A 27,943-nucleotide genomic window follows, 5' to 3' on the forward strand; every position below is an offset into this window, starting at 1 on the left:
CTGCAGCCAATCAGCTCATCCTGAATAGTTCCTCTCTCACCCTGCAGCCATTCACTTCATCCTGAATCGTTCCTCCCATCACCCGCCCACCTCCTGCAGCCAATCAGCTGATTTTGTATGAGTTCTTTACTTGCTCCAGTCGGGCCGGCAGTGCTAAGTAGTAGCTGAAATGCATATGTTTTATTTTAATTACGTTTATTGTTTTGTCCCCCTTAGTTTGTATAGTTACAGTCCCTTTTGAAGGTAGGTGGGGAAGAGGAATTGTTGTTTCTCTCACTCTCTCTTTTGCTACCCTGCCAGTCAGTATGGGCAAGGATGGTGGGAAGAAAGAAGGAACAGAACTTGCTGCTCAAATTTCATGGCATTTTCTCTCCCAGTTACTTCTTACCTGAATGGGTGGGTGGGTGGGGCTGGATGGGGTCTGGTTTTTCACTCTGATAAGCCTATATAGGTAAACAAATTTCAGATGTATTCGTTTGCATTTATGCATTTATATGTATCTTTAGAATGATTATGTTAATGATGTGCCTGTGGTGTAAGATGAATACTGGTGTAAGATGTGTTAATGATGTGCCTGTACCTGTAAGATGAATACTGGTGCCAGGCAGCCTTCTGACACCACCTTCTTGCTACTGGTAGCCAGATGCTGCCCCACTGATGAGAGCCAGATCTGGAGGGAGGGCAGCAGTCTGTGCATATATGCCACTGAAGTAGATTTAAGTTTTCAGGGTTTTTATTTCTATCATCCCAATTGGGGAGCATCTGGATAGGGGAAACCAGGTCTGAGATCTCTGTACGATAGAGCTTATGACCCAAGACCCCTAGATGGGCTTTAATTTCTGGTGACCATTGGACACAAAAGCTACCCCTTCAGGCCCTTGAGCCCCCTTCCCCCTCAATTTAGTTCCCTTCCTAAAGCCTCAACTCTTCCCCCAAGGGCATTAGTAATTCCTATTCACTCCTACCTGGTGCTGCCATGTAAAATGGCTACTCCAGACCACTGTTTTACCACAAAGTGTTACCCAAGTAGGCATGAGAGGAGATAGGCTGAAGGGAGCTATTCTGCTGTGATTAGTGGCAGGAATGGGGTAAATGTTTGAGAAAAGGGGTGAGGGATGAAGCTTGAGGGGGAAGCTCAAATGCAGAAGGGATACCTAATGGAGGGATAGGCAGAATGAAGAAAAAGTAGTAAAAACAAAAAACTTGGATCATATGCAATATTATGAAAAGTTATTTTGATAAATTTGAATAAATATATTTTTAGAATCATAGGAGGAGGACTACTTGGTACTGTAGTTACTTAACTCTATCCTAGCACTTTATCAACCACACCAAGAAATAAGGCTTGCTTTTTTATATTGCCATGCAATTCTAGACTTGTTTAACCATTCTTCTCTGTTACTCTATAAACTTTTTCCCATTTTGACAGTGTACAATAGTATTTTGTAAAATATAATAATTTTGTATTTTAGATCTGGCAATAGAATCCAAGATGAGAAGCTGAGACAGAATTCAGGAAAGGACATCTCTGCTTCTGCCAGGGTCAGGCCTTTGTCTGTTTTATTGTGCCTGTTCACCCATTACATCAAGGCATCGGAGGTCTCTAGCTGTGGGAAGCTGCCTTTTGCCAGACCAGGCCAATGGAACAGCATCTCTGTGCGTCCTTTCAGCGATCTTTCCTAGCTGTGAGACGGCTGAGCTCCTTTCCCTGGGCAGTGAGTTGCTATTTCCACTTCACCCTTCTAGAAACCTTTCCTTCTCCTTAGATCATGCTGTTTCTATATGTATATATGTGACAGTGACTGAACATGTGACCTAGTTCTGCATTAAGCTCTCTAAGAGACCCTTTTACTAAAGTTTAACGTGTGCTAAATGCTAAGAAGCTCATTTTATATCTATGGGCCTTTTAGTATTTAGCATGCATTAAGCTTTAATAAAAGGGCCCTTAAGTGCCCACTGGATGGGGAAGACACAGTTTGCTAAAGTTTTCACAGCTGGATTAGGGTGCTTTGAGAGATGCTGTGCTGTTTGCATTTAAGGAGCTTCTCCCTAGGATTATTTCAAAATCCAAACTAAAAGGTGATGGTTTTCCCTACTTTCAATTCTCCCTTCAAAATATTAATCAGAAATGTTTTAACCCATGCACATTACAACCTGCTTGTCAGCTGCTATTACTGCATCTGTACTGTACACTACGGGGATGTGGGCTTCGTCTCATTTGCCATGTTGGAAATCGTTACTGCAGCTTTGTAAAAGGGGCATTAATATAGTAAATGATGGCAAAAAAGACCAATTTGATCACCTGCCTATCTGCCTCCTCTCCCTAAGAGATCCATGTGCCTGTTTCTTGAATTCAGATACAGTCTCTGTCTCTATCTCCTCTACTGGGAGACTATTCCATGCATCTAATACCCTTTGTCTGTCTGTCTAATTGCAATTCTTCCATTTTAGGTAGATTAGCTTATAAATTCCCTTCTAGTGCAATAGGCATATCATTCTGGAACTGGTTGGTAGTGACCCTCTGATCGCAAGATCTGGTATAGAGATCCTCATTAACATTTTTTTGCTCCCCCTTCCCTTCACTCTGGGCTGTCCTGCAAATCATGTTTTACGTTCTACATGCAAGATGGTAGGAGCCAGTCTGTTCTGCTCCTTTTTGTTTTTCATTTATTTTTTTGTGTGTGTTGTGAGGCTTTTTGGTGCTGCCCAGTTTTGGGGCATCTTTGGGTGCAGAGAACACAGACTCTGAGGGCAGTAATCTGTAGCCAAGAGGCTGCAGGGCGCCTGTTTGGCCAGCCTGCATTAATAGTTTGTGAACTCCAGGTTTGGTCCGCAGAGAGCTTAAGTATAGGCTGAGTAGCCTCGTGTCGGTTTTTTCACCAGGATTGATTGCTGACTCCATTCCCCTCCCCCCTACTTCACACACAAGTTCCAGTGGGGATTGAGAGGCAGTCTGAAGAAACAAGCTCTCCCTACTTATTCAGATATTAGATTATTGGATGTTTAGTGCAGCTTAAAAAGAATATTGCTCCCCCTGTATGAGCAACACTATTTTAAAAACTTCTGTTACTCATTATTTTATGCACACTGTATGCTCTCCAGGGAATTATGTATATAAAAAAAAATCAAAATAATGTACAGATAAACAAAATAATATTTGCAATATCTTCCTGTTGGCCCTGTAGACAATGATATTTCGGCAGCAATAACCAAAAATCCTGAGGGTACTAGCAATCATAAACCTTAGTGTTTTTTGTAGGTTGCCAAATGGCCACCAGGCTTCAGCTCTGCTAGTTGCTCCTTGAAATCTTGGACAAGTCACTCAACCATCCATTGAAGCAGGTACAAAACTTAAATTGTAAGCCCTCCAGGATGATGAAAATACCTACTGTACCTGAATGAGACTTGCTTTGAGCTATTACTGAGAAAGGTGTGATCTAAATCCAAATCCTAAATCCAGTAACAGGTATAGTTTGAAGTAATACAGAACACTACAAACGTCACCGAGAGCAATTCTATCAAAATTGTCCGTATGCTGCAGCCCCCTAGACAACTGTCCCTCTTATCTCCTCACTACCGTCCCTGAACAGATCACCAGCTGGATTACCAACCTCCTAAATAACACCCTAAATCAAGGCCACTTGCCAGAAACAATGGGTAAAATAGCACTCACCCCTATACCAAAATCACCAAAGGCAGTTCTCTCTTCAGCCTCAAACTATAGACCCATTGCAGGCATACCCATCCTGACAAAAATCATCAAGACCCACGTGTGCAAACAGCTCACAGCCTACATTGACCAACACTCATGCCTCCACCCATCCCAATTCGGATTACGTCAACAACACAGCACAGAACTTCTCACCTTGATCACAAAAACCAAACAACTGCTCAGTACAGGAAGTCAAGCAATACTCCTCCAATTTGACATTTCAGCAGCCTTTGATTCAGTAGACTACCACCTACTACTAACAAAACTGTCAGAAATTGACATAACAGGCACAGTGCTAAGATGGTTCTCAGATTTCCTGCAAAACAGGGAATAAATCGTCAAAATGAATGGAGAGATCTCCAACCCCTGGAGGGCCTTCTGTAGCGTGCCACAGGGCTCCCCACTCTCCCCCATCCTATTCAACCTCTTCATGAGCTCTCTTAGTAACATCAAATTTGAAGACGAAAGCATATTATCCTACGCAGATGACATCTTTCTCCTTATTCCCATAACCAACAATCACTTGGACATCATCAACAAAGTCTCACATAATATTGAAAGAATCCAAATCTGGGTGACTACCAACAAACTAAAATTAAACACAACTAAAACCAAAGTTCTATACTTCCACACACACCAACAGACGGCACCAACAAGCATGACTCTTCGATCGAGTAAGACCCTCCCTGTAGAAGAATCCTCCAAAATCCTAGGTTGCATACAGGACTCCACACTTACCATGGAACTACAAATCTCCAGTCTCCAAAATAAATCCCTCTACACCTTGAGACAACTAAGATTAATCAGACCATACTTTCACCAACACCATTTCGCCTTAGCTGTACAACTGATGATACTATCACAACTGGACTACTGCAACTCCATCTACATGGGAATCAACACCACTCTAATCCACAAAATGCAACTCATCCAAAACACCGCTGTTAGACTAATCTTCAACCTCAGAAAATATGACTTGATTACAGCCTTCATCAGGCAACTGCACTGGCTATCCATCCCAGCACGAATAACCTTCAAAACTTCATGCATCATTCACTGTATACTTTACGGAAACTCAGTAGCTCCTCTCATCCAGCCTTTCTCCAAGGCATGGTCTACTTCCCGCAGAACCCTCAACAGAATATTTTTAAATCTCCCTTCCACAAAAAATATTCAATACAAACGTGTTTTCCATTCCATGCTCACCTTTCTAAGCGTAAAAACTTTGAATGACCTTACTAAAATGACCAGAATGGAACCTAACCACACCTTATTTCAGAAGAAACTGAAAACTCCCTGGCACTTAATCACATGTATCCTCTCCTCCCCCTCTCCCTACCCCCCTCCTCCCCACCTCTTCTCTTCTCCTCTCCCACCCCTCCTTCTTCCTCACCCCCCTCTATAAGTCGCCTTGAGCCTACCTAGGTATGAGCGATGCAGAAATATAAGATTAGATTAGATAATAGCAGTAACATCCACAAGCCACATATACGTAGGTCCTACTTAGGAAAACACAGCATCAAATACTACAATGTGTACTAGAACATCAGTAAACCTCTTAGAAAATGACGGGCCTTCCCCTTCCTGGTGACTTTGGTGTTGTGGGCAGGCTCTTCTGTCCCTCCCTAGACGCTGCCATTGCTTTGGTACATCAACGTCCTAGAGTATAGAATCTGGAAAGGACGTAACAGAAAGAAGATTAGGTTTTTACCTTTGATTATCTTCTTTCTGTTAGTCCCTGTAGAATTCCATACGACCCACTGTCTCTGTGTAAGCTCTGTTGCTTCAGAATCGCCTACATGTCTTTCTGCCTCGGATCTTCTCCTTACAGGATTTGGGATCTACCAGCAAGTCGACAGATCTTGGGGGCATTTCGCTCTTCTGTGAGTATACATCTTGCCAATGGCTGTTTCATGTGGGTGCTCGTTGCATAAAGCAGGTTAGTTCTACATTGTTCCTCAATGTCTTCTCTGTGTTGCATTTTGCCTGTTTATTGCTTGTTTTGGTATTTTGCAGAGCTGATCATGGTTTGGTTCCAGTATAATTGCTTGGTTTTGGGACTGAAATGTAGGGAGCTCTAATGCACTCTCTGAGGTAGGAGGATCATATGTTCAGAAAAGTGTTTCAATTTCTGCAACTCCCAGATTGTGGGAAGGGATTGAACACCTAGAGTATGGAATCCTACAGGGACTAACAGAAGATTATTGAATGTAAAAACATAATCTTTCAATGCTGCTAAAAATGTCCAGTGAGCACCTGTCTCAAAACTGGCTATTTTAGAGGCGGTCTGGGGGCAGAGTCAGCATTTGGCTAGTTAAGTGCCAATATTCAGCATGTAAACAGCCAGGATAACTTCAAAAATGTCTGTCCCGTCTTTATGCAATGCTTCATAGCCAGTTAAGTGCTGAGTATAGCATTTAACCAGCATTGAATTTCTGGACTGAGTCCGCTCACTGAATATCAACCCCCATATATTTATAGCCCCCTACCTAAATGTTTAGTAATTTTTTTTAACAGAGGTCACACTTCTTTTTGTCTCTCTATTCTTTCCTCTAATGATTTACATAAAAGCAAATTGTGAAATACTTTTACTTGAATTGTTTTCTCTTTTTCCGTCTTGGTTTTATTAGGATCTTGAACAAAATCTAAAGAATTCATCAGACACGCTGCTGCTGCTACTGAACATTCTCAAAATGGTAAAAGCTCTTCATTGCTTTTGTCCTCAGGGGTGTGGAAGCCATGGATGTTACTGGGATTCAAGTCCAAATCTCACTTTCTGTGTGTTTTAGGGCAAGTCACACTCTCATACATCTTGCTAGTTAAAAGACAGAGTTTTTATTTCAACTGCTTTGTTCCTTCTTCCCTAGCTCCTTCAGAACACTTCTGAGGCCAAGGAACAGAAATATGCTTTAATCAATCCATCCTAAAGTCAGCTGCATTTCGAGCACATTAGGATTCACTGGGGTGAAAGGCACCATATAAAAGGAAAGGGATTGAGATTTGTATTCTGCCTTTTTGTACTTACACAACCACACTCAGTGGTTTTATTCAGGTACTTATTTTGTACCCGGGACATTGGAAGAATAAGTGACTTAACAAAAAAAGAACCATTCATAAATAAGTAGTAAACATAGCAAACAAGAAAAGTTCAGATTGTTAAGGGAGAAAAACCTCAGTGTTGCTCAGAAAAAGTGTAAGGCTATGTTAGCCAACCACCACTGACTACCAACTACTGATATACAATCAGAAAGGGCAAACACATCACAGGTATAAAAAAAACTCCCAGTATACACAGTCATAACATAAGAATATCCTTACTGGGTCAGACCAATGGTCCATCAAGCCCAGTAGCCCATTCTCACGGTGACCAATCTAAGTCACTAGTACCTGGCCAAAACCCAAGGTGTCGCAATATCATTTGCAAGTGATGTTTACCTGTATTCAAAAATTAATAAAAAATGTTTGAACTAAAATTAAAAAAAAAATTCCATGCTATTAATACAGGGCAACAGTTGCTTCCCCCATGTCTTTCTCAATAACAGACTATGGACTTTTTCTCCAGGAACTTGCCCAAACCTTTCTTAAAACCAGCTATGCTATCCACTTTTACCACAAAAAAAAAAAACAAGCACTTATCTTAACAAACGAAGTCTTCAGATGCTGAAGTGCCTAAATGGCAGAACTTTAGGAATTCAAACGAAAATCCCAATAGCTGCTTTTTAGTCAAAGTAGAACACCTATGCTGAGAAAATATCCAAAATTCAGGGTTCCCGACAGGGGCTCTATTTCACTACTGCTGCAACAGGGGAATCTCTGCCAAAAAATTCAAAAAACCATCAGCATATCGAAAAAAAGATTGACAAAAAAACACAGAACAAGACAGAAAAATCACATACACAAAACTGCCAACTAACACGCTACTACAACATGGCTGCTTGGCTGACGTACGGTTTAAACAAGCCTTTACTGCATGCTAACGCTCTCCAAATTAGCCAATCAAAAACTAAATCTCAAAAAAGATGTTATCAGTATTGAAAGTTCAAAAAAACTTTTTGTATATTAGTAGTTGGTAGCCAGTGGTGGTTGGCTAACGTAGCCTTTCACTTTTTCTGAGCAACATTGAAGTTTTTCTCCCTTAACAATCTGAAGTTTTTGTGCTTGCTATGTTAGTAACTTCTTTATGAATGGTTCTTTTTTGTGTGTGAAGTTATATTATATGCCATTCAACCATTTTTATTATTTATTGTATGGAATAAGTGACTTGCCCAAGGTCACAAGACTAAGAACACATACTTTGCAGAATCTAAGAAAATAAATTATAGCATCACGAATGGGTATTAACATATCTGCAGTGAATGGTAGAAGAACTGGTTAGCAGGCACAGGTGTTCTGAGGTAAGGTACGTTGAAGCAAGGCCTGTCAAAGTTTGAGACCAGAACTGATCTGGTCCATGAAAAGAAGCATCTGTACTGCTTTCCAGAAGGTCAGTAGGTTTACGGAAGCACAACATGATAAAGGACTCTTGTAAGTCACAAGGAGGATCAATGGGAGAGCTGGATTTGAACTTGTAGCCAGACTATACTTCACCGCTGGACTGCTTGATTACTTGTGCTTAATTATTATTATTTAATATTGTGTTTCAGTCTGCTTCAAAATTTTCATTTGTTTTTGTAATGCAAATTTCTTGTTATTTTTTCAGACTGTTCTTCATCCACTCTGCAGGGAACACCCTCCTTCAGTAAAGTATAGAAGGCTTTTCTTATCGGAGCTCATTAAAAAGGTAACAAAGAGGTTAGAATTATTGTCTTACACTGTTGCCCCATATGAAGTAGATGGTTGGAGCATTGGGTTGGATCCAGAAGAACCTGGTTCAAATTCCACTACAGCTCCTTGTGATCTCGGGCAAATCACTTAAACCCTCTATTGCCCCAGATACCCTCTATTATCATAGGTACAAGCTTAGATTGTGAGTCTTCCAGTGACAGAAAACACCGACTTGAATGTGTTTAACTACTGGATAACTTTCTAAACTTGTAAGTGGTATATAAGACACTAAATTTAAAAAATAATGTTTGGGATTCTAGTTGGCAACAGCAGAGGGTGCTCCAGCCATTACATTTACGATATATACTCAAATATAAACTGATCTGAATATAAACTGAGGTAACCTTTTTTTTTTCTCTTCTCCAAAAGAGAGAGGGGGGGGGGGAAAGGAAAAGTTAACTCAAATATAAACCGAGGGTTTATATTCAAGTGCCCTGCCCTTGCCAGGCTCTGCATCCAGCCCTCCTCCCTTCCTCCCATGCCCTGCCATGCTCTGCACCCTGTCCCACCTCCCTCACCCCCTCCTCCTGATTCCTTGCAGGCCTCTCTCCGTGCCTGCCATAAGTCCTAGTAAACTAGAAAAGAGCCAGGACGGGAGGAGCCCTGCCGCCTCCTGTCCCGTTCGAATCTGAAATATCCATCCTCCTTCCTGCCTCCCAGACCCCTAGAAAGCCTACCTTGAAAGCCCTGGTGGTCCAGCTGTGAACCTGTGCAGGAGCGATCTTCCTATGCTTCTGTCCTGTGCAGAGCTGCTATCTAAAATGGCTGCAGTGAGTTCCTGCTGGACCATCAGGGCTTACGGCAGGCCTGGGGGAGGCCTGCAAAAAGTCAGAGGGGGTGGGGTGGGCCTCAGACTCTAATATAAAACCAAAAATCTCAGTTTATATTCGAATAAATATTCTATTACTGCCATGCCCAGAACTAATACCATGGACGGGCCATTTGGCCTTTATCTGCCATCCTGTTTCTAACACTAAGCCTGGAAAGAAGTCTAGTCGTATCTATATCATTGCTGTGCGGCTCTACATCTCGTCGATTTCATGAACTGGCCGGTCCAATTTACAGTTCAGCCTTTTCTTAGAAGCTGAGGTGCAGTCACATAGTCCTTCTTTTACTAAGCTGCGGTAGAGATATTCTATCGCGGTCTGGAGCACTAAATGCTCTGATGCTCATAGGAATTTTGAGCATTTGAGCAGAGTTGCAACATTTAGCACTGTGGGCCACGCTAGAAACCTCTACCGCAGCTTAGTAAAAGGTGGGGGGAGGATAGTTTGAAAGCGCCTTTAGGTGAGTGCGTCAATTTAATGTTTAAGCATTTCAAATTGGATAACATTATCTTAAATATATTTGTTTAACAAAAAAATTACAACCCCCCTCCCCAAACACACACACCCACTGATTAACAATCTGCAATAAAATCTAAAAATAATTTATTGTTTTTTTAACCAATTATTTTAGCTATGATGTATAGAGACTGCTAGCATCTAAGCTATGGGCAGAACTTCTGAAATGACTAAAACCTTTTTCTGTCTCCTAAATTCTATGCCTTTCCAGTCTAATATTAACCAGAGGCTCATTCTAGCACAAGGTCACCTGAAAACTAAATAATTTGTCCAGTGTGCTCTTAATACACTAATTCTTGAAAGTAGATAAGTCATTTTTATTACTAACAGCTGAGTGTAAAGATCTAAGGACACATGAGATTCCAACAAAGGTGATTGCAAGTCCAATGATAGTACAAGAGGCAGTGTCAACACATGTGTTTCTCAAAATGTTAATCTCAAACCCCACCAAAAAATCAATCCCGGCTACACCATTTGGTGATTGGTAAATCAGTAAACTGAGTGGGAGTGCCAGAACAGCCAAATATGCTGCCAGGCAGAAAAAATAAAGATCACAAGTATAGTATGTTAGGTGTAACTCTGGGAAAGACCGAACAGGAACAGGACCTGGGTGTACTGATAGATAGGACCCTGAAACCGTTGGTGCAATGTGTGGCGGCGGCGAAGAAAGCAAATAGAATGCTAGGCATGATAAAGAAGGGAATTACGAGCAGATCAGAGAAAGTTATAATACCGCTCTACAGAGTCATGGTCATCGCACCTGGAATACTGCATCCAGCATTGATCTCCATACCTAAAGAAGGATATAAAACTGCTAGAAAAGGTGCAGAGACGAGCAACAAAGCTAGTGAAAGGTATGGAGAACCTGGACTACGAGGAATGACTTAGGAGACTTGGGGTTGTTCTCCCTTGAGAAGAGGAGACTGCGAGGGGATCTGATCGAGACTTTCAAAATACTGAAAGGATTCTACAAAATGGAGCAGGGAAAGCAGTTATTTACAATGTCCAATGTGACATGGACAAGAGGACATTGTAGCTGAGGGGTGACAGGTCCAGGACGAATATCAGGAAGTTCCGTTTCACGCAGCGAGTGGTGGATACCTGGAATGCTCTCCCAGAGGAAGTAATTGCAGAATCCACTTTTCTAGGATTTAAGGTTAAACTAGATGCACATCTCCTTAAGAGTGGCATAGAGTGATATGGGTAAGGGTAAATTAGATGCACCTCCCTTGAGAAGCATACAGTGATATAGGGACTAAAACTATGCCAGGGTACACTGGCGGGGCCTCCGCGTGTGCGGATCACCGGACTTGATGGACCCAGGGTCTAATCCGGAGATGGCAATTCTTATGTTCCTTTGATAAACTGATAAATTTCCTATTTTTATTCTGTTGTCTAAACATGGGGAAAAAACCCAAAGGGATGCTTTTATTAAGCTGTGCTAAAAAGTGGCCTGTACAAATGTTTGTACCACTTATAAGTATGAGAGAATGAATGCGGAGTGTTTGGGGTTTAGAAATACATTTAATAGGGTGTGGTGCCCATTGACTGCATTTGTTGAATTGCACTAACCGTCATGTATCTCTCCTTGTATTAGATTTCCTTGCACATCCAGGGTGGGTGGGTGGGGGGAGGGAAAGGTATTCTGATTACTAAAATTACTTAATTATAATATTTTAATTCCATAATATGTCTTCATCTATTAGTTTAGGGAGGGGGGAAATGATTGTTTTATGTATTAATTGTGTATTTAAAGCGTCTTCTTCATAGTGTTTCTCTAAAGTTTGAAAATTGACAAAGTTTGAAACTTGAGATTTTTTTTTTTTTTTTTTTTTAAAGTGGCCTGTGCTATTAGTGCACGGGTTTTCCATGCGCTGAGGCCACTTTTAGCACAGCTGTAAATTTGTCTATTTATTGAATTAATTGCCATGTGCTAATTTCCAAATGAGTGTGTGAGTCCTTACCGCCTCCTATTTACTAGATGTAAGGGCTCACCCACTAACCACATGCTAATCAGTGCTGCCAAACACGTTACTGCGCTAAAAAAATAGACATTTCTTAATGAGTGGGCAGTGTGTGCCAATTCCAAATCTACTGTAGGATTACATCTCATGGTAGTGCTTTTTTAACCTTTGGTTAGCATGTGTTAGTGCTTACAGTTTAGTAAAAAAAAAAAAAAAAAAAAAACACCCCAAAGAATGCTAAGGTGCATGCTAGCTGACTCTTAGTTTTGGGTTAAGAAAAAAAGGACTAACAAAACTGATCTGTAGGCTGACCAGAAAATTCCTAAGAATCCAGCTTCTTGCTGCTCTCGAGCAGAAGAAATAAAAGTGCACCTTTACAAATGGAGAAATTCTCTTGTTTGAAATTCTTGAATCTTATATGGTCTTTATTTTATCCAGCATGAATCTACCTCTTCTGAACCTCTGGATGAATTATATGAAGCCTTTGCTGATGTGTTAAACACGGAAGACTCAACACTGTGTCATAAAAGCTACTTGCTGGTACTGGCTAAAAAAGTTTCCTTTTTTATTATTATTTATAAGTAGCACTTTTTGGGGGGTGAAAATTAGCTATTTTTCAGCTATTGAAAAACTTCCCTGCTATTTTGAGGAGAATGTATTTTATCCACTAAGTTGTGACTGAAGCATTCTAGAAACCACAATTTATTGTAATGTAGCTTTTTCAATTGTATTACTTTTATCTGTACAGCTACCCCATGAAAGAGTAGGTGGCAGAAATAGCAACCAGTTCCAGTGAGATCCAGCAGTGAACATCTTCCCCCATTTTTGGAAATTGACAGAATTAGAGAAAAACACCAAAGCTAAATTGTATTCTGTTACTTAAACACAGTAATCTGTATGCTAGGTGATAATCCATGCTAGCAAACTGTTGCAGAAGGGTCATAAGAAATAAGAATTGCCGCTGCTGGGTCAGACCGGTGGTTCATCGTGCCAAGCAGTCCGCTCATGCGGTGGCCCTTAGCTCAAAGACCAGTGCCCTAACTAAGATTAGCCTTACCTATGTACATTCTGGTTCAGCAGGAACTTGTTTAACTTTGTCTTGAATCTCTGGAGGGTGCTTTCCCCTATAACAGCCTCTGGAAGAGTGTTCCAGCTTTCTACCACTCTCTGGGTGAAGAAGAACTTTCTTATGTTTTGAGCATGGGTATTGGACGCCTGCGCACTCATAAAGCTGCAGTTGCCAATTAAGCTGCTAGCTTTCACTCAAGGTGTGAAAAATAACAAAAAACATGAAAAATGACACTAACACAAGGGTTTTACCAAAATATAATAATTATGTATTTATTAGTTATTGTTTATATTTTTTCATTATGAAACTCAAAAGAATAAAGCATAATTGCTTGCGTTAACAGTTGCGGTAGTGGGAGGTCGTTATAGTTACCAAAATGCTGGCCTTCTGATAACGAGCTCAGCTCAATATTTCGCAACACCCCATTATATACCTTTGGCTCAGTGTGACATCATTGGCCCTAGGCCAATAAAATAACAGAGGTGGTGTTTAAAGTTAGACAAAGAAAATTCCTCTTATATGTTTAAAAGTTTCAGAAATCATATTTGTTTTGTTTACATTCATTTCTGAATATACATTTACATTTTATAACATATCCAATATTCCTTGTATCCTTGTCACAAAGGTATATTAAGAGAATCATTTGTAAAAAAGGGTGCTGAAATATTCTCAGCCTGCTGAAATGTTCTCAGCCCTTTCCCTGAGCTGAGTTTCAAATTTCATTGATCTTCACATAGAAGCCTTATCCTGGAGGAGAAGGAGGGGCTGTTTTTCCCCCTTTCTATACTAGAGACTGCTAATTATTTACAGATGTTATGCCCTTTGAATTTCTTTAGGTTGAAAATATATATAATATGTTTTTTCAAAACCCATTCTTTTGTTCAATACACAGTCATACACATAATCACTCCAGGGGCCCCTTTCATTCGGACACATCTGGTATCAATTAGAACCACGTTGCTAAAAGCGGGAAAAACTCTGAACAAAGACTTGACAGAGACAGAAAATCACTGACACAAAATGGAGTCCAAAACACAAAAAGACATAGAAAGACAGAGAACAAAATGGAGTCCATGTATATCCTGATTTCCTCCATGATCTAGCCTAATAGCAAAGTACATAAAAAGAATATTATTATATTTTCCCTTAATATTAATCTGTAGTGTGTTTTTCGGGCCTTGGCTAATATTTAGATTTTTATTCACCAATTTTTCGTACACTTCTATTGGGCGTGGCCTTAACTGACACATATGCTTGTATCTAACTAGAGTTACCCAAAATCATACAAAAAACAGGCCCTTTTGTAGAAAAACTACAAAAATACTGCACTATCATGTCCTGACGTCCATTCCATTACCGTCCCATAGACATTACCCCCTACTGGCCACGAACCACTACTGCTCAATTTGTACGGAATCTGTCCCCTTTTAACTTTAGAAAGTACCCTCTTGTTCTCTCTACCTTGAAGAGGGTGAACAACCTGTTTTTATCTACTAAGTCTATTCCCTTCATTATCATGAATGTTTCGATCATGTCCCCTCCCCTTTTCAAGGACGAAGAGACCCAGTTTTTCATATCTTTCAGCTCCTCATGCCCCAAATTGGGTGCGGATTCCTGCGCCCAACTCTAAGCGCTGTGTATAGAATAGCATTTGGCACCTTTTTTTCTCGGTGCCATATAGTTTCTAGTCCAAAATGCTTTCTGAAATCAATGTCTTAAGGGATTTAAAAAAAAAAAGAAAAAAGATAGGCAATGAAAGGTTCTGTACGTATAGGTAATGGGAGTTTGTTCCAACGTATAGGCACAACAATGTTAAACATTGAGTCATAAAGATAACAAGAAATATCTGAGGAAAAGGCAGAGTAACTAGCTGATTCTGCTGAGCAGAACAAGAGTTTGCATTTTGGAGTGTGGGGGAATCAAATAACAGGATAAATTGCTATTCTATAAAGGAAGAATGCCATTTATAGAATAGCATTTGGCATAAATCCAGTGGCTAACTTTGGACGCAATATTTACAAGTAAATGCCAAGAATACAGAGTAATGAACAAAGAATACAGAATGGAATTTTGGGAAGTTTTTCGTGTGCTATTCTTCAGCATTTATACTAAAGATGACTGAGACCTGTTCTGAAACTGAACTGTGAAATACACTAGGAACCTGCTTATCCTTTTCTCTCCCTCTGTATTGATTTTACAACCATCTTGACATCTTTCATCTTCTACGTTTCTGTTGTTTCCAGCCCTCTGGAAACTCTGTTACACTTTCGGAGAGTGTAGCTATCATTTCAGAAGGAACCACTGGCCTCGTCACTTGGGATGCAGCTCTCTATCTAGCTGAATGGGCAATTGAAAACTCTCATCTTTTCACTGATAGGTAACTGATCTAGAACTGTATGGACAGTTGTTTCCAAAAAATAAAACTATTTTTGGAAAAATCTTAGCAATCAGTATAGTCTGGAATTCTTATGCTTTCAGGCAGATTTCTTGGGACACCAGGCCACACAGTGGTATAAATTGATATCTGAATTTATGAATAAAAAACCAAAGACTGGTCTTAGAGACATTTGGAGCACTGAGATTAAGCATCAAATTTCTGCATCTCAATGGCCACGAATTTGGTCTTGGAGAATGAGATGTATAGTGTCTGCATCTATGAGACAAATTTGGGTTCTTTTTGTTGCATAGAGCATTTTGGACCCCAGTTAGATTACAAAAGTTGGTAGCTCTAAGTCTAATAGATGCTGGCACTGTAATCTGGAAGCAGGGACTCTAGATCATTTAATATATTTTTGTCCCTGTATCATGGCCTTTTGGAAATCAATTTGGTCTCAAATTACTTGTTTATTAGAAAACCATGTAGCTCAATCATATGATACAATTCTATTTGGGATGTCTATGAGAATAAAAAGTCAAATTTCATCAAGCAATAATAAACTTTTATTAATAATGACAGGAGTTGCCATTCAACATATCACCAGAAATTGGAAAAATTACACCAGACTTAATTACACCTTCTGGTGGAATTCATTGTGCCATATATACAAAATGGAAAGAACAATTGCCATTCAAAAAGGGAATTATAATAATTTTTTAAAGATTTGGGGGCCATTGATAACATATTGTAATGATTAGACACCTTTTTACACTAAAAGTATAATTATAATAATGGGAAAGGGGGGTGATATATAGTTATATTATTGGTTTAATCAATATTTTTGAATATAACACATGTATGATATGCTTGATTTACAATATTTGTGGAAAGGGAGGGTGGGGGAGATGATAATAGAAAAGAATTTCAAGTGATGTGTATGATTCAATTGATGTAATATTGTACACTTGATGTAAGATGAAAAAAATGAATAAAGAATTGGAAAAAAAACCTAAAAACTATTTTAAGTTCTGCTTGAGTCTTTAGCTTAAGATGTATTATTGTGTAGAATTTTCAAATACATGCTATTAAACCCATAACTATTTTCTAATTTTCCCAATTTCAGGACCATATTAGAGTTGGGAAGTGGAATTGGATTAACAGGGCTATCAATCTGCAAGACTTCTACGCCTAAAAAGTATATATTCAGTGATTGTCATGATCTTGTCCAGCAACAGCTTAGGAAGAACATCCACTTGAATGGTTTCCTACTAGAGGCAGATGATCAAGCCACAGGACAGCCTGACTGCCCTGCAAGGCCAGGGCCAATCATAGCTGTGCTGGATCTGGACTGGAATTTGGCTTCGGCAGAGCAGCTCTTGGAGATTGCTGCCGACATTGTTATAGCAGCAGGTGTTCTACCAGTTATATCTTTTATCTGTACTCTAGAAGTCAGATTGTCATACCTTTTTATTGAGGCAAGGGTCTCTTCTATCAAACTGCACTAGCAGTTTTTAGCCAGAGACCTGTGCTGCTTCCTGACACTCATAGGAACTGTATGAGCGTCGGGAGCAGCGCAGCTCTCTGTGCTATGGATGGGTTTATGCTCTTCTACCAACAGATGGAGACTGAGAACACACTAAATTCTATCAGCAGTACAAGTGGGCTGTGCAATCCCTCTTGGAATCAGTCTGTTCTCAGTCTCCAGCAGGTGGAGGTGGCAAGCCTGTGCAGTTTTGTTCTATTTTCTAGGCCTTGCCTTTAGGGACTGTTGGGAAGGATAGGCAGGGCCCTTTTCTGGCCCGGATTGAGCTGGAGTCCCGTTAAACTTCAGGGGTTTCACACTCAGGTGGCTGAGCCCCTACCCCCATTTCTTCAGCAGGAAACTTTACATTGATAACCTAGCCTTCACTTGTAAAAATGAACTGATAAAAATATTTTTAAACACTGATTTTCTCTGTCCATGTTGCAGTATTCATTTGCTCTTCAGTTCTTTATCTGACACTTTTTTTTTTCTCTGCTGTAGATGTGGTGTACGACCCACAGATAGCCTTATCTCTAGTCCGTGTACTGCAAAGCATTTTAAATTATAGAAAAGGTGGAATAGCTCCCAAGATGTTTATAGCTTCTACAATTCGTAACCTAGAGACCTACCGCCAATTTCAAACAGAACTCAGTAAGTAACTGTCTGTACTTCCTCTAAGCCAGTGGTCTCAAACTCACGGCCCGGGGGCCACATGAGGCCCCCCCAGGTATTATTTTGAGGCCCTCGGTATGTTTATCATAATCACAAAAGTAAAATAAAACAGTTTCTTGCTCATATGTCTCTTTAAATATAAATTTCAATATTATTATTAAGACTTAGCCAAAAACTATAAAGAGTTTTACCTCAAGCAAAATTGTAATTTCTTTAATAAGACATTAACTATTTTTTCTGAGGCCCTCCATGTACCTACAAATCCAAAATGTGGCCCTAAGGGTTTGAGTTTGAGACCACTGCTCTAAGCTGTTCTACAGTGATACAGTCACAAAATAGTAAGGCCAAACATTTAATGAATGATACACTAAGACTCCGAGGTCTGTTTTAACTCCTTCGTAGTATGATAGATAGCACAGACAATAAAAGAATTTTCAGCACCGATTGACTTATAAGCATGGATGCAGATCACTTATTCTTAAACATCAAAGCAAAATCAAAAAGGTTTAACAGGACTTTCATATCCTTCATAATTTTTTTAAAGTGTAAAGTTGATTCTTCTTTATGTACAGTGTTCTCCCCAGGGCCTTACAGCCGGGCGCTGCGCCCGGCTGATTTAGATGACCGCCCAGCTAATCCTGCTGCTGCTGCCGCCGATGCTCCTTCCCGGGCTGACTCGCCGCCGAAAATTTTGTTTGACGCCTGCCTTTTTTTTTTTTTTTGCCAGCATGCTTTTACTTGCTTCGGGCCTTCCTGTTGCCGGGTCCTGCCTAATTTCTGTTTCTGTGAAGGCAGGAACCGGCAGCGAGGAAGGCCCGAAGCAAGTAAAAGCAGTAAGTTGTAAGCTTCCCTCCGGGGCTCTGTGTGCATGCCGGCTTCCCTTCTCTTCCCTCCCACCCACGGGACACAACTTCCGGTTTCAGAGAGAAGGGAAGCCAGCACGCACACAGAGCCCCGGAGGGAAGCTTACAACTTATTGCTTTTACTTGCTTCGGGCCTTCCTCGCTGCCGGGTTCTGCCTTCACGGAAACAGAAAGTAGGCAGGACCCGGCAAAGAGGAAGGCCCGAAGCAAGTAAAAGCAGCAAGTTGTAAGCTTCCCTCCATCGCTGATCTATGAAAGATAGGTCAGCGATGGAGGGAAGCTAACATCTTGCCTAGCGACTACCGGTTTGTGAGCTGGGAAGGATGGGAAGAGAAATGTTGCTGCTGACCCAATTTTTTTTTTGGGGGGGAGGGGGAAAAGAAAAGCTGGTGCACCCAATTTGGGGGGGGAAGAGAAAAGCTGCTGCTGCACCCAATTGGGGAGGGGAAGAAAAGTGCAGCAGCAGCACCCAATTGGGGAGAGGGAGGGGAAGAGAAGTGCTGCAGCAGCATCCAATTGGGGAGGGGGAGGGGGATGAGAAGTGCTGCTGCTGCAGCAGCACCTAATTGGGGAGAGAGAGGGGAGAAGGAAGATTAGGGAAGGGAGAGGAGAGGCAAGAGATGCCAAGACCATGGGAGGGAGGGAAAGGAGCTACCAGACCATGGGGGGGGGGGGGAGATGTCAGCGCATATGGGGGAGGAGGGAGATGCTAGGGCATAGAGAAGGGAAGGAGATAGAGATGCCAGACCATGGGGTGGAGTGGGAAGAAAGGAAGGAAAGGAGAAGAGAGAGATGCCAGAGCATAGGGGAGGGGTGAAACTGAAATGAATCATGTACAAAGGAGAAAAAGGGCACAGGATATACAGTTTATTGAAGGGACATAGAAAGAGGGAAGATGCCATATAGAACAGAAAAAGGGCGGACACTGGATGGAAAGGGCAGAGAGGGTGGACAGAGAATGCAAGGGGCAGAGAGAGGGTAGACAGTAGATTGAAAGGGTAGAGAGAGAGAGGGCAGAGGCTGGGTGGAAGGGGCAAAGATGGAAGGGAGCGAGGATAAACGCTGAAGATAATTAAAGCAGAAACGACAAAAGATAATTAAAGCAGAAACGACAAAAGGTAGAAAAAAAAAATTTTTTGTTGCTTTATGTAGAATCAAGTAGTATTGTAACTGTATTAATTAAAGTTTATAAATAGGAAATTGAAATAAGACAGTTTTTTTGGGACTAAACCCCTTTCCTCAGGTCAGGACAGGATACCATAACAGCAGGGGTGCCCAAATGGTCAATCGCAATCAACCAGTAGATCACAAAGGCAATGTGAGTCGATTGCTTTGCCTTTGCAATCTTTTTCTTCCTGCCTCCCCGAGCCAGGCCAGGCGCCAGACTCACAAGACTTCACCTCTGACGTCAATTCTGACGTCAGTGAGGTAGTTCTGGGCCTGCCAATCGCTGCCTGGCTGGCCTGGAACTTCCTCTCCGACGTTAGAATTGACGTCAGAGGTAAAGTCTTGTGAGTCCGGCGCTTGTACATGCCTGGCCTAGCTCAGGGAAGCAGCAGGGAGAAATCGGCGTGGTGGCTTAGGGGGTAGGGAAAGAATGGGGGAAGTGGATAAATCGGCGTGATGGCTTGGGGGGGACAGGGGGAGAGAGAAAGAAAGGCAGAAATGAGGGGGCAGGGGGAGAGAGAAAGAAAGAGAGGCAGAAATAAATAAATTGGATTTACAGTCAGAAGAAGGAAGTGCAACCAGAGACTCATGAAATCACCAGACAAAAAGGTAGGAAAAATGATTTTATTTTCAATTTAGTGATCAAAATGTGTCCATTTTGAGAATTTATATCTGCTGTCTATATTTTGCACTATGGCCCATTTATACTAAACCGCAATAGCGGTTTTTAGCGCAGGGAGCCTATGAGCATCGAGAGCAGTGCAGGGCATTCAACACATCTCCCTGCGCTAAAAACCGCTATTGTGGTTTAGTAAAAAGGGAGGGGGTATATTTGTTTATTTTTGTACAGTTGTTCCTGAGGTGACATTGTATAAAGTCATCTGCCTTGACCTCTTTGAAAACTCACGGAATATAAATGATAATTAACATTTTCTCTGCGTACAGTGTGCTTTGTGTTTTTTAAAATTTTATTGTTAGTAGATCATTTTGACTTGGTTATTTTAAAAGTAGCTCGCAAGCCCAAAAAGTGTGGGAACTCCTGCTGTAGAGCCATTCTTGTATGACTGGATGAGCTATATTTATCTTTTTTTTTTAGTTGTTTAAATTCATGCAGAAATAAATGGCTAAATTGAACCTAATGACTTCATTAACGCCTTTCCCTTTTTTAAACCTCTATACTAGGGGTCTCAAAGTCCCTCCTTGAGGGCTGCAATCCAGTCGGGTTTTCAGGATTTCCCCAATGAATATGCATGAGATCTATGTGCATGCACTGCTTTCAATGCATATTCATTGGGGAAATCCTGAAAACCCAACTGGATTACGGCCCTCAAGGAGGGACTTTGAGATCCCTGCTCTATACCAGTTGAAAGAGGGCAAATATCTTATTCCCTTCTAGCATTGGATGCTTCTTAAATTAAGTAAAAATATTCTGGCACAAGTGTCAAACCTTAAAAAAGGAAGTCATATTGAGCATTGGAAAATAATAATAATTAACTAATAAAAATAGTACACATTTAGGGCTTCTTTTACTAAGTTGCGAAAATAGTTTTAGCGTGTACTTAGCGCACACAGAATTACCACACGCGCTAGACGCTAATGCCAGCATTGAGCTGGCGTTAGTTTTCCCGTGTAGCGCAGGAGTTTGCGCGTGCTAAAAATGTTAGCGCACCTTAGTAAAAGAAGGGGTTAATTTTCCCCACCACCAAATTTTCCCATCGCGCCCCATCCGGCTACTTTTTCATGCCACCCGGCTGGAAAAAATGTCTGGGGAGAACACTGATGTATTCACACAAGCCTTCTCATCTACTTAGCACAGGGCAATGAACTTCCACTGCAACCAAACCACTCATGCAGAGCCATCATCCCCCGTTTTCTCTCTCTTACCCCATGTTGCATACTGAACAACCAATATGTTTTTCTTCTGCACATTGGTGTTTTTTTCTCACTTCGTTGAACTCTTTTTTTTTTTTTTTTTTTTTTAAATTGTAAACTACTTAAGATCTGCCTAGTGCAATAATTGCAGTATAATAAATGTGAAATATTATTATGTAGTAGGTTTTCAAGTGGTGTCCTGAGGCGACACTTCTATCCATCAGAGATAGTATTCTCTCTCACCCCCAGACCACTCTAATGCTACAACCAGCTTAGTTTATTATTTAATTTGATCATATGCTTTAAAGAAAAGCATCTTAAACAAAAGCTGAAATATGGCTCCTTAACCAAAACCTAAGCTGAGATTTTGACTGGACCCAGGCAGATAAAACCATTATTCCATAGAATTTTCTGGCCAGGGAAAGACCCTCTACCTGATATTCACCTTGCTGCCCACTGCTGGCTTTCAACCCAGATATTTAGTGCCCGGTTATTTCCAGTGACCAGCACTAAACATCCAGGTTTTCCAACGTTAGATAGCACATGGCTGGTTAAGTCGATATTCATAAGAACATAAGCAATGCCTCTGCTGGGTCAGACCTGAGGTCCATCGTGCCCAGCAGTCTGCTCACGCGGCGGCCCAGGACCTGTGCAGTAATCCTCTATCTAAACCCCTATATCCCCTTTTCCAGCAGGAAATTGTCCAATCCTTTCTTGAATCCCAGTACCGTACTCTGTCCTATTACGCTCTCTGGAAGCGCATTCCAGGTGTCCACCACATGTTGGGTAAAGAACTTCCTAGTATTCATTTTGAATCTGTCCCCTTTCAACTTCTCTGAATGCCCTCTTGCTCTTTTATTATTCGAAAGTTTGAAGAATCTGTCCCTCACTACTCTCTCTATGCCCTTCATGATCTTGTAAGTTTCTATCATATCCCCTCTAAGTCTCCTCTTCTCCAGAGAAAAGAGATCCAGTTTCTCCAATCTCTCAGCGTATGAAAGGTTTTCCATACCTTTTATCAGACGCGTCGCTCTCCTTTGAACCCTCTCGAGTAACGCCATGTCCTTCTTAAGGTACGGCGACCAATATTGGACGTAGTACTCAAGATGCAGACGCACCATCACCCGATACAACGGCAATATAACTTCTTTCGTTCTGGTTGTAATACCCTTCTTGATTATGCCTAGCATTCTGTTTGCCTTCTTAGCGGCCGCTGCGCACTGTGCCGTCGGCTTCATTGTCATGTCCACCATTACCCCCAAGTCCCTTTCTTGGGTACTCTCATTTAATAACATCCCTCCCATCGTATAGTTGTACCTCGGGTTTCTGTTTCCCACATGTAATACTTTACATTTCTCAACATTGAACTTCATCTGCCATCTCGTCGCCCATTCCCCTAGTTTGTTCAAGTCCCTTTGTAATTCTTCACAGTCCTCTTTAGTCCGAGCTCCACTAAATAGTTTGATGTCGTCTGCAAATTTTATTATTCCGCACTTCGTCCCTGTTTCTAGATCATTTATGAATATATTAAATAGCAGCGGCCCGAACACCGAGCCCTGCGGGACTCCACTCGTGACCCTTCTCCAGTCCGAGTAGTGGCCCTTCATTCCTACCCGCCAAGCAGTTTCTGATCCATCTATGTACGTCTCCTTCCACTCCATGGTTCTTCAGGGAAGGAGACGTACATAGATGGATCAGAAACTGCTTGGCGGGTAGGAAACAGGGTAGGAGTGAAGGGCCTTGGCCTTGGCTTAACAAAGATAGGCCTGCTTTTTAAGTGGGCTTATTTGTCATTTTCAGTAGCGATAACTGGTTAAATGCTTATGAAATGATTGGTTATCCGTCAAGACGCAAGTTAACCAGTCAGTGACTGTTCCAGCCAGTTAACTCGCTTTGAATATCAGCTGGTTTAGGTTTTATGTAAAGCATTAGATTCTTAGTTTAATATAGAATAGGGTGGACTGTCATTTGAAATAAATATCATCTGACAAGTAATGCCTCCTTTTTAAGTGTGCACTCTTTCTCCCCATCAAGGAATATGTCTGGACTGTTGCACATGCACCCCCTATGGGGAAGGAGTGCATATGATGTCTCTAAGAGGGTGCTTTATTAATGACATTTGTTGGAAACAAGAAAAAAACTTGAACACGAAAATTTCCTGGATGCCAATCCTTAATATAGAATAGGTATAGGCTACAACAATTGTACACTCCATCAGCTTGCCTACAGTTTTCACAGACTCTCAAAATCAGGCTATGTTATTTAATGGAATGCACAAATAAAACAAAACAAAAGTTCATACCGTATTTGCCGGCGTATAGGACGACTGGGCGTATAAGACGACCCCCCAACTTTTAGTTAAAAAATAGAGTTTTGTGTTATACTCGCCGTATAAGACGACCCCTTCTTCCTTCTCCACCCCTTTGTATTCCCCCATGTGCTTTCAGCGTTCTTCTCCCTCCTCTGTCTTCAAGTGCTTTCAGAGTCCTTCCCCCCCCTCCTGTCTTCACCATGGCCTTTCAGCGTCCTTCTCCCCCCCCCCCTCCTTCTCTATCGCCCCGGGTGCAGCACAGCCAGCCAGGTCCCCTTACTTTTGTGGCACTTCCCCGACCGACCGACAACAGCCCGGGTCCGACAAACTTCCCTGCCCTTAACCGCGAATTTAAATTACCTTCTTACAGCTGCTGTAAGAAGGTAATTTAGATTCGCGGCTACAGGGCAGGGAGGATTGTCGGACCCGGGCTGTTATCGGTCGGTCGGGGAAGTGCCACAAAAGTAAGGGGACCTGGCCGGCTGTGCTGCAACCGGGGCGGGGCGGCCGCCCCTCTCTCTTGGTACCGCGAGGCTACTCTCCTTCTCCTTACCTGCCATGCCTGCAGCACAGAGCCGAACGGAAGTCTTCCCGACGTCAGCGCTGACGTCGGAGGGAGGGAGGGCTTTGTTTAAGCTTTGTTTAAGCCCTCCCTCCCCTCCGACGTCAGCGCTGACGTCGGGAAGACTTCCGTTCGGCTCTGTGCTGCAAGCAGAGAAGGTAGGGAGAAGAAGAGCCGCGCGACTGAGTACATCCAGCCCCCAAGTAAGGGCATGTAAACTGTACCCGGCGTATAAGACGACCCCCGACTTTGGGGAGGATTTTAAGGTACTAAAAAGTCGTCTTATACGCCGGCAAATACGGTAGTCTAATGCGTGCAAGACAAAAGTGTGCAGACAATTTCATTAAGACAAGTGAGCTCAAGACAACTGAGCACGAAGGGTTCATAGTCAAAAGCGCGTGCCCCAGACAACTGAGCGCAAGACTGTATATCGCAAGATAATAGCGCAAGACAAGAGGCTAGGTAACCATAGTGATTAAAAATGCATTTACAAAACACAGTTACATATGACAATGACTGCGCTCAATTGTCATTGCACTCACTTGTCTTCGTGCTTTTGTCTTGCGTGCATTTGACTTGCCACCCAAAACAAAAGCCCAGATGTTTCACAGTCAAAGAATGGAAGTCCAAAGCACAAAAGAACAGACTGTGGAATACAATGTTCTTGATGAGGCGTTTATTATGACAAGTCAGTTAAAAGAACAAATCCAAAATGAAATAATCTGACATGTAGTATAATACAGACCCTACACGGTCTGTGTTTCGGCAAAAAGCCTTCTTCAGAGGTCCAGGTCAGTATTCACTCAGTGGTATAAAGATAAATAAATAAAACCTGTTCCTCCTGTGAAGATAGTGTCTGTTACCAGTTGGTTCCTTGCTAGAGAGATTTGCTCCCTCCTCGCCGGCATCTTGGACCACACCATTTGCCATATACTGATCTAATGGATGGTGAGATTTAATTCCATAGTCTAGCATGAATTAGGAATAAACACGCCTATGATCATTTTCTGTTTTAAAGGATCGTCTTCAGAGTATGGACAGCCATCTCTCTCCTTGTGACCTTAGAGATCAACCAGGAACATAAATTAGCAACTTAGCTAACATATAACCTGCGGACATATTATGAAAGAGTTAAAAGGCCAGATAAATGTCAGAAAAGAATAGAAGAATCCATCCTTTAGCCTATCATTCTTAGCTTCAAACTGCTAAGGATAAGGGTTTCTAACTCAAGCATTATACTTGTTTTCATTTTACAATTTCTGCAAACCTTTGACAGTGACATCTAATAGTTAACTACAATACTACATCTGGTTTCATTTTATTGTTTCAAAAGTAAAGGAATGTTTGGAAATTGCTCCATTTTAACTGTACCTCCCCTCTAGGTCATTGACACGCACAGCAGTTAGTTTGTTTTTACCTGTTTGAAAATCTTCATTGAAGAAATGGGAATGTAAAAGTGGAATTTTCAGAGGAAGAGCACTTTCTGCAACACACTAGATACTTTGCATTTGCAGCTACCAGTGGGTCTTACACTTAGATGAATGTATCAGCAGAACAGAACCTCAGTCTCAGCTCTATAAACTAGCAATGGCATCTGCTTAGCACCAATTCTATTAACATCTGGGCACTTAGGGCTCCTTTTACAAAGGTGTGCTAAGCATTTTAGTGCGCGCTAAACGGTAACACGTGCATGTTAGTCTATGGACGCGTTAGCACGCGCTAAAACGCTTAGCACACCTTTGTAAAACAGGGGGTAAGATTGTTATAGCATACTAGCATAAATCAGCATTGGCATCAACATAACTGTTAGCACCTATGCATGCCCTGACGTGCAGATAACTTATATCATTCTGTAAGTTGTGTGTGCAACTCTGAGCCACATTCATGACCTGCCCACTCTCCACCCACATGTGCCCTCAAACCTACATGTATATTATAGAATTGCTCCTAGCTACTACCATATGTGTTTAAATTGCCAGTTAATGGTGCCAGTCATGCATCTAAGTGTTATCATTCTATAACTTACACAGGAGCTAATTTATAGAATTGCCCTCTGAATGTTCTAAAACTATAAGCTAGTAAGTAACTAATTGCACCTATCAGTATTGGAGTTATGAAATATTACAACATTAAACCAAATCTATTGCAAGAGTTGATGCTTTTATGAAGGTTCATGAACTTAAGATAATTTGGTAACTACCCACTGCTGCAGCCTGCTTCCTGCCCTGTATTTATTCCTACAATAATACTCTACGGTTGTAACAGAATGTTTATCTGTGTGCTATACTCTTAATAGTATAAACATGCTTCTTATGTTTTGCAGACAAAGCTGGGATTTCCTGGGATGTAATTCCTGGTCATATGAAGACAATTTTCCCCTATGATCTGGATTCAAGTATAGAAATTCTCACATTATTCAGAAAATGTGGTTCATAGCTATTCTCCTCCTCCTTTCTTTTTTAAAATTTTTGTCCTAGCTCCCTCATTTTAAATCACAACCCCAGGAATCTAAAAGAAGGCAGAAAAAGAAGTGTTTAAGAGGCTGGAATCTCTTGGGGCTCCTTTTACAAAGGCTCGCTAGGGCCTAAACGCGTGGAATAGCACACGCTAAATTGCCGCGTGCGCTAGCAGCTACAGCTTCCTTTTGAGCAGGTGGTAGATTTTTGGTGCGTGCGTTAAAAACGCTAGTGCACCTTTGTAAAAGGAGTCTCTGGTGTCAGTAGAAATTGCATACTGTAGCACAGTGACTTTTTGCTATATCATACATAGCAGATCTATCATAATCATTTCTATGCTCCTAAAAATGTGACAATTTAATTTGCTACTCTGGAAATCCGTCATTAAAAGCAACATTTGTATCTAAATATTTTAAATAAAATGTTAACCTCCATTTTCATTGGCTGTTGCATCCTCCTTATAGTCTCTCTTTTCTCCCTTCACTTAAGACTATTTTGTTAAATATATATTTTTAATTACAAAAAAGCCTGTTTGTACACACAATTATGAAACCTTTGAAACCTCCACTAATGATTGATGCAGCACTGTTTCAGATCATTTAGATTCATCAAACCTTAAAACATAACTCACACTAAAGTAATGAACTAAAATAATGTTTGTTTTACCTGTCAATTAAAGCATCTTAAAAAAATTGAAGAGTAGCTGTTTTAATGGACATTATATAACAGGAATTTTCCCAGTATTATAGAACAGTTAGTAATAATTCTGAGTAAATTTCTGGCCAGCACACCAAAAAAATCAAAATAAAAAATTTAATATCAACATTTTCGTCACTACTGGAAGTTCCAGATAGCTTAACGCCGCATTCAAAGACATAAAAATAAAAATACATTATTTTTATAATCTGCAATTGCTGTTGTCACACTAACATTGACGGTGGTCCCCTTTATGATAAGTCTGCTGTTTTGAACAAGTAGCTGAAAATGCGTTCATTCTTTAAAACCTTTTCAACATTTGTCCCCTCCACTATGTCAAACGTGATCACGCACAAATAGGATTGGTTGCTGAAGGTCCTGTGGAGTAATTCAGGGATTTTTCAGCACAGGAAGTACTGTTTGATCCCAACTCTCATCCCACCGTAGCTGTTTGGATTCCTGCAGATTTCTTCTAAACCTATTGAGTTTGCTTGTAGCACTGGGAAAGTCTGAGAAAAGCATCTGCAAGAAAT

General features: G+C 41.2%; 2 protein-coding genes across 10 annotated transcripts in view; one reads left to right on the plus strand and one right to left on the minus strand.

Moving 5' to 3' along the window:
* The first annotated feature begins 93 nt into the window (after positions 1 to 93).
* EEF2KMT (eukaryotic elongation factor 2 lysine methyltransferase) lies at positions 94 to 27,499 on the plus strand. 2 transcript variants are annotated; one of them, XM_033963377.1, is made up of 10 exons: positions 94 to 243; positions 1,473 to 1,715; positions 5,544 to 5,651; positions 6,343 to 6,408; positions 8,412 to 8,492; positions 12,282 to 12,383; positions 15,156 to 15,289; positions 16,413 to 16,699; positions 17,313 to 17,462; positions 26,582 to 27,499. In XM_033963377.1, exons 2-10 carry the CDS (start codon positions 1,641 to 1,643, stop codon positions 26,692 to 26,694), a joined length of 1,116 nt encoding a protein of 371 aa, XP_033819268.1. In that variant the 5' UTR covers positions 94 to 243; positions 1,473 to 1,640; the 3' UTR covers positions 26,695 to 27,499. The 2 variants fall into 2 exon arrangements, with proteins under 2 accessions (XP_033819268.1, XP_033819269.1); XM_033963378.1 differs by lacking the exon at positions 5,544 to 5,651.
* The window catches only part of ALG1 (ALG1 chitobiosyldiphosphodolichol beta-mannosyltransferase), a 47,530-nt gene continuing 44,506 nt past the window's right edge, over positions 24,920 to 27,943 (minus strand). For 7 of the 8 annotated variants that reach the window (XM_033963372.1, XM_033963375.1, XM_033963370.1 and 4 more), the window contains one exon: positions 24,920 to 27,932. In XM_033963372.1, coding sequence (XP_033819263.1) covers positions 27,801 to 27,932 — 132 coding nt within the window. In that variant the 3' untranslated portion in view covers positions 24,920 to 27,800. The remainder of the gene's footprint in view (positions 27,933 to 27,943) is intronic. The other variant, XM_033963371.1, reaches the window with a different exon arrangement.

Source organism: Geotrypetes seraphini, chromosome 11 (genome assembly GCF_902459505.1).
Source record: "Geotrypetes seraphini chromosome 11, aGeoSer1.1, whole genome shotgun sequence".
Classification (NCBI taxonomy): Eukaryota; Metazoa; Chordata; class Amphibia; order Gymnophiona; family Dermophiidae; genus Geotrypetes; species Geotrypetes seraphini.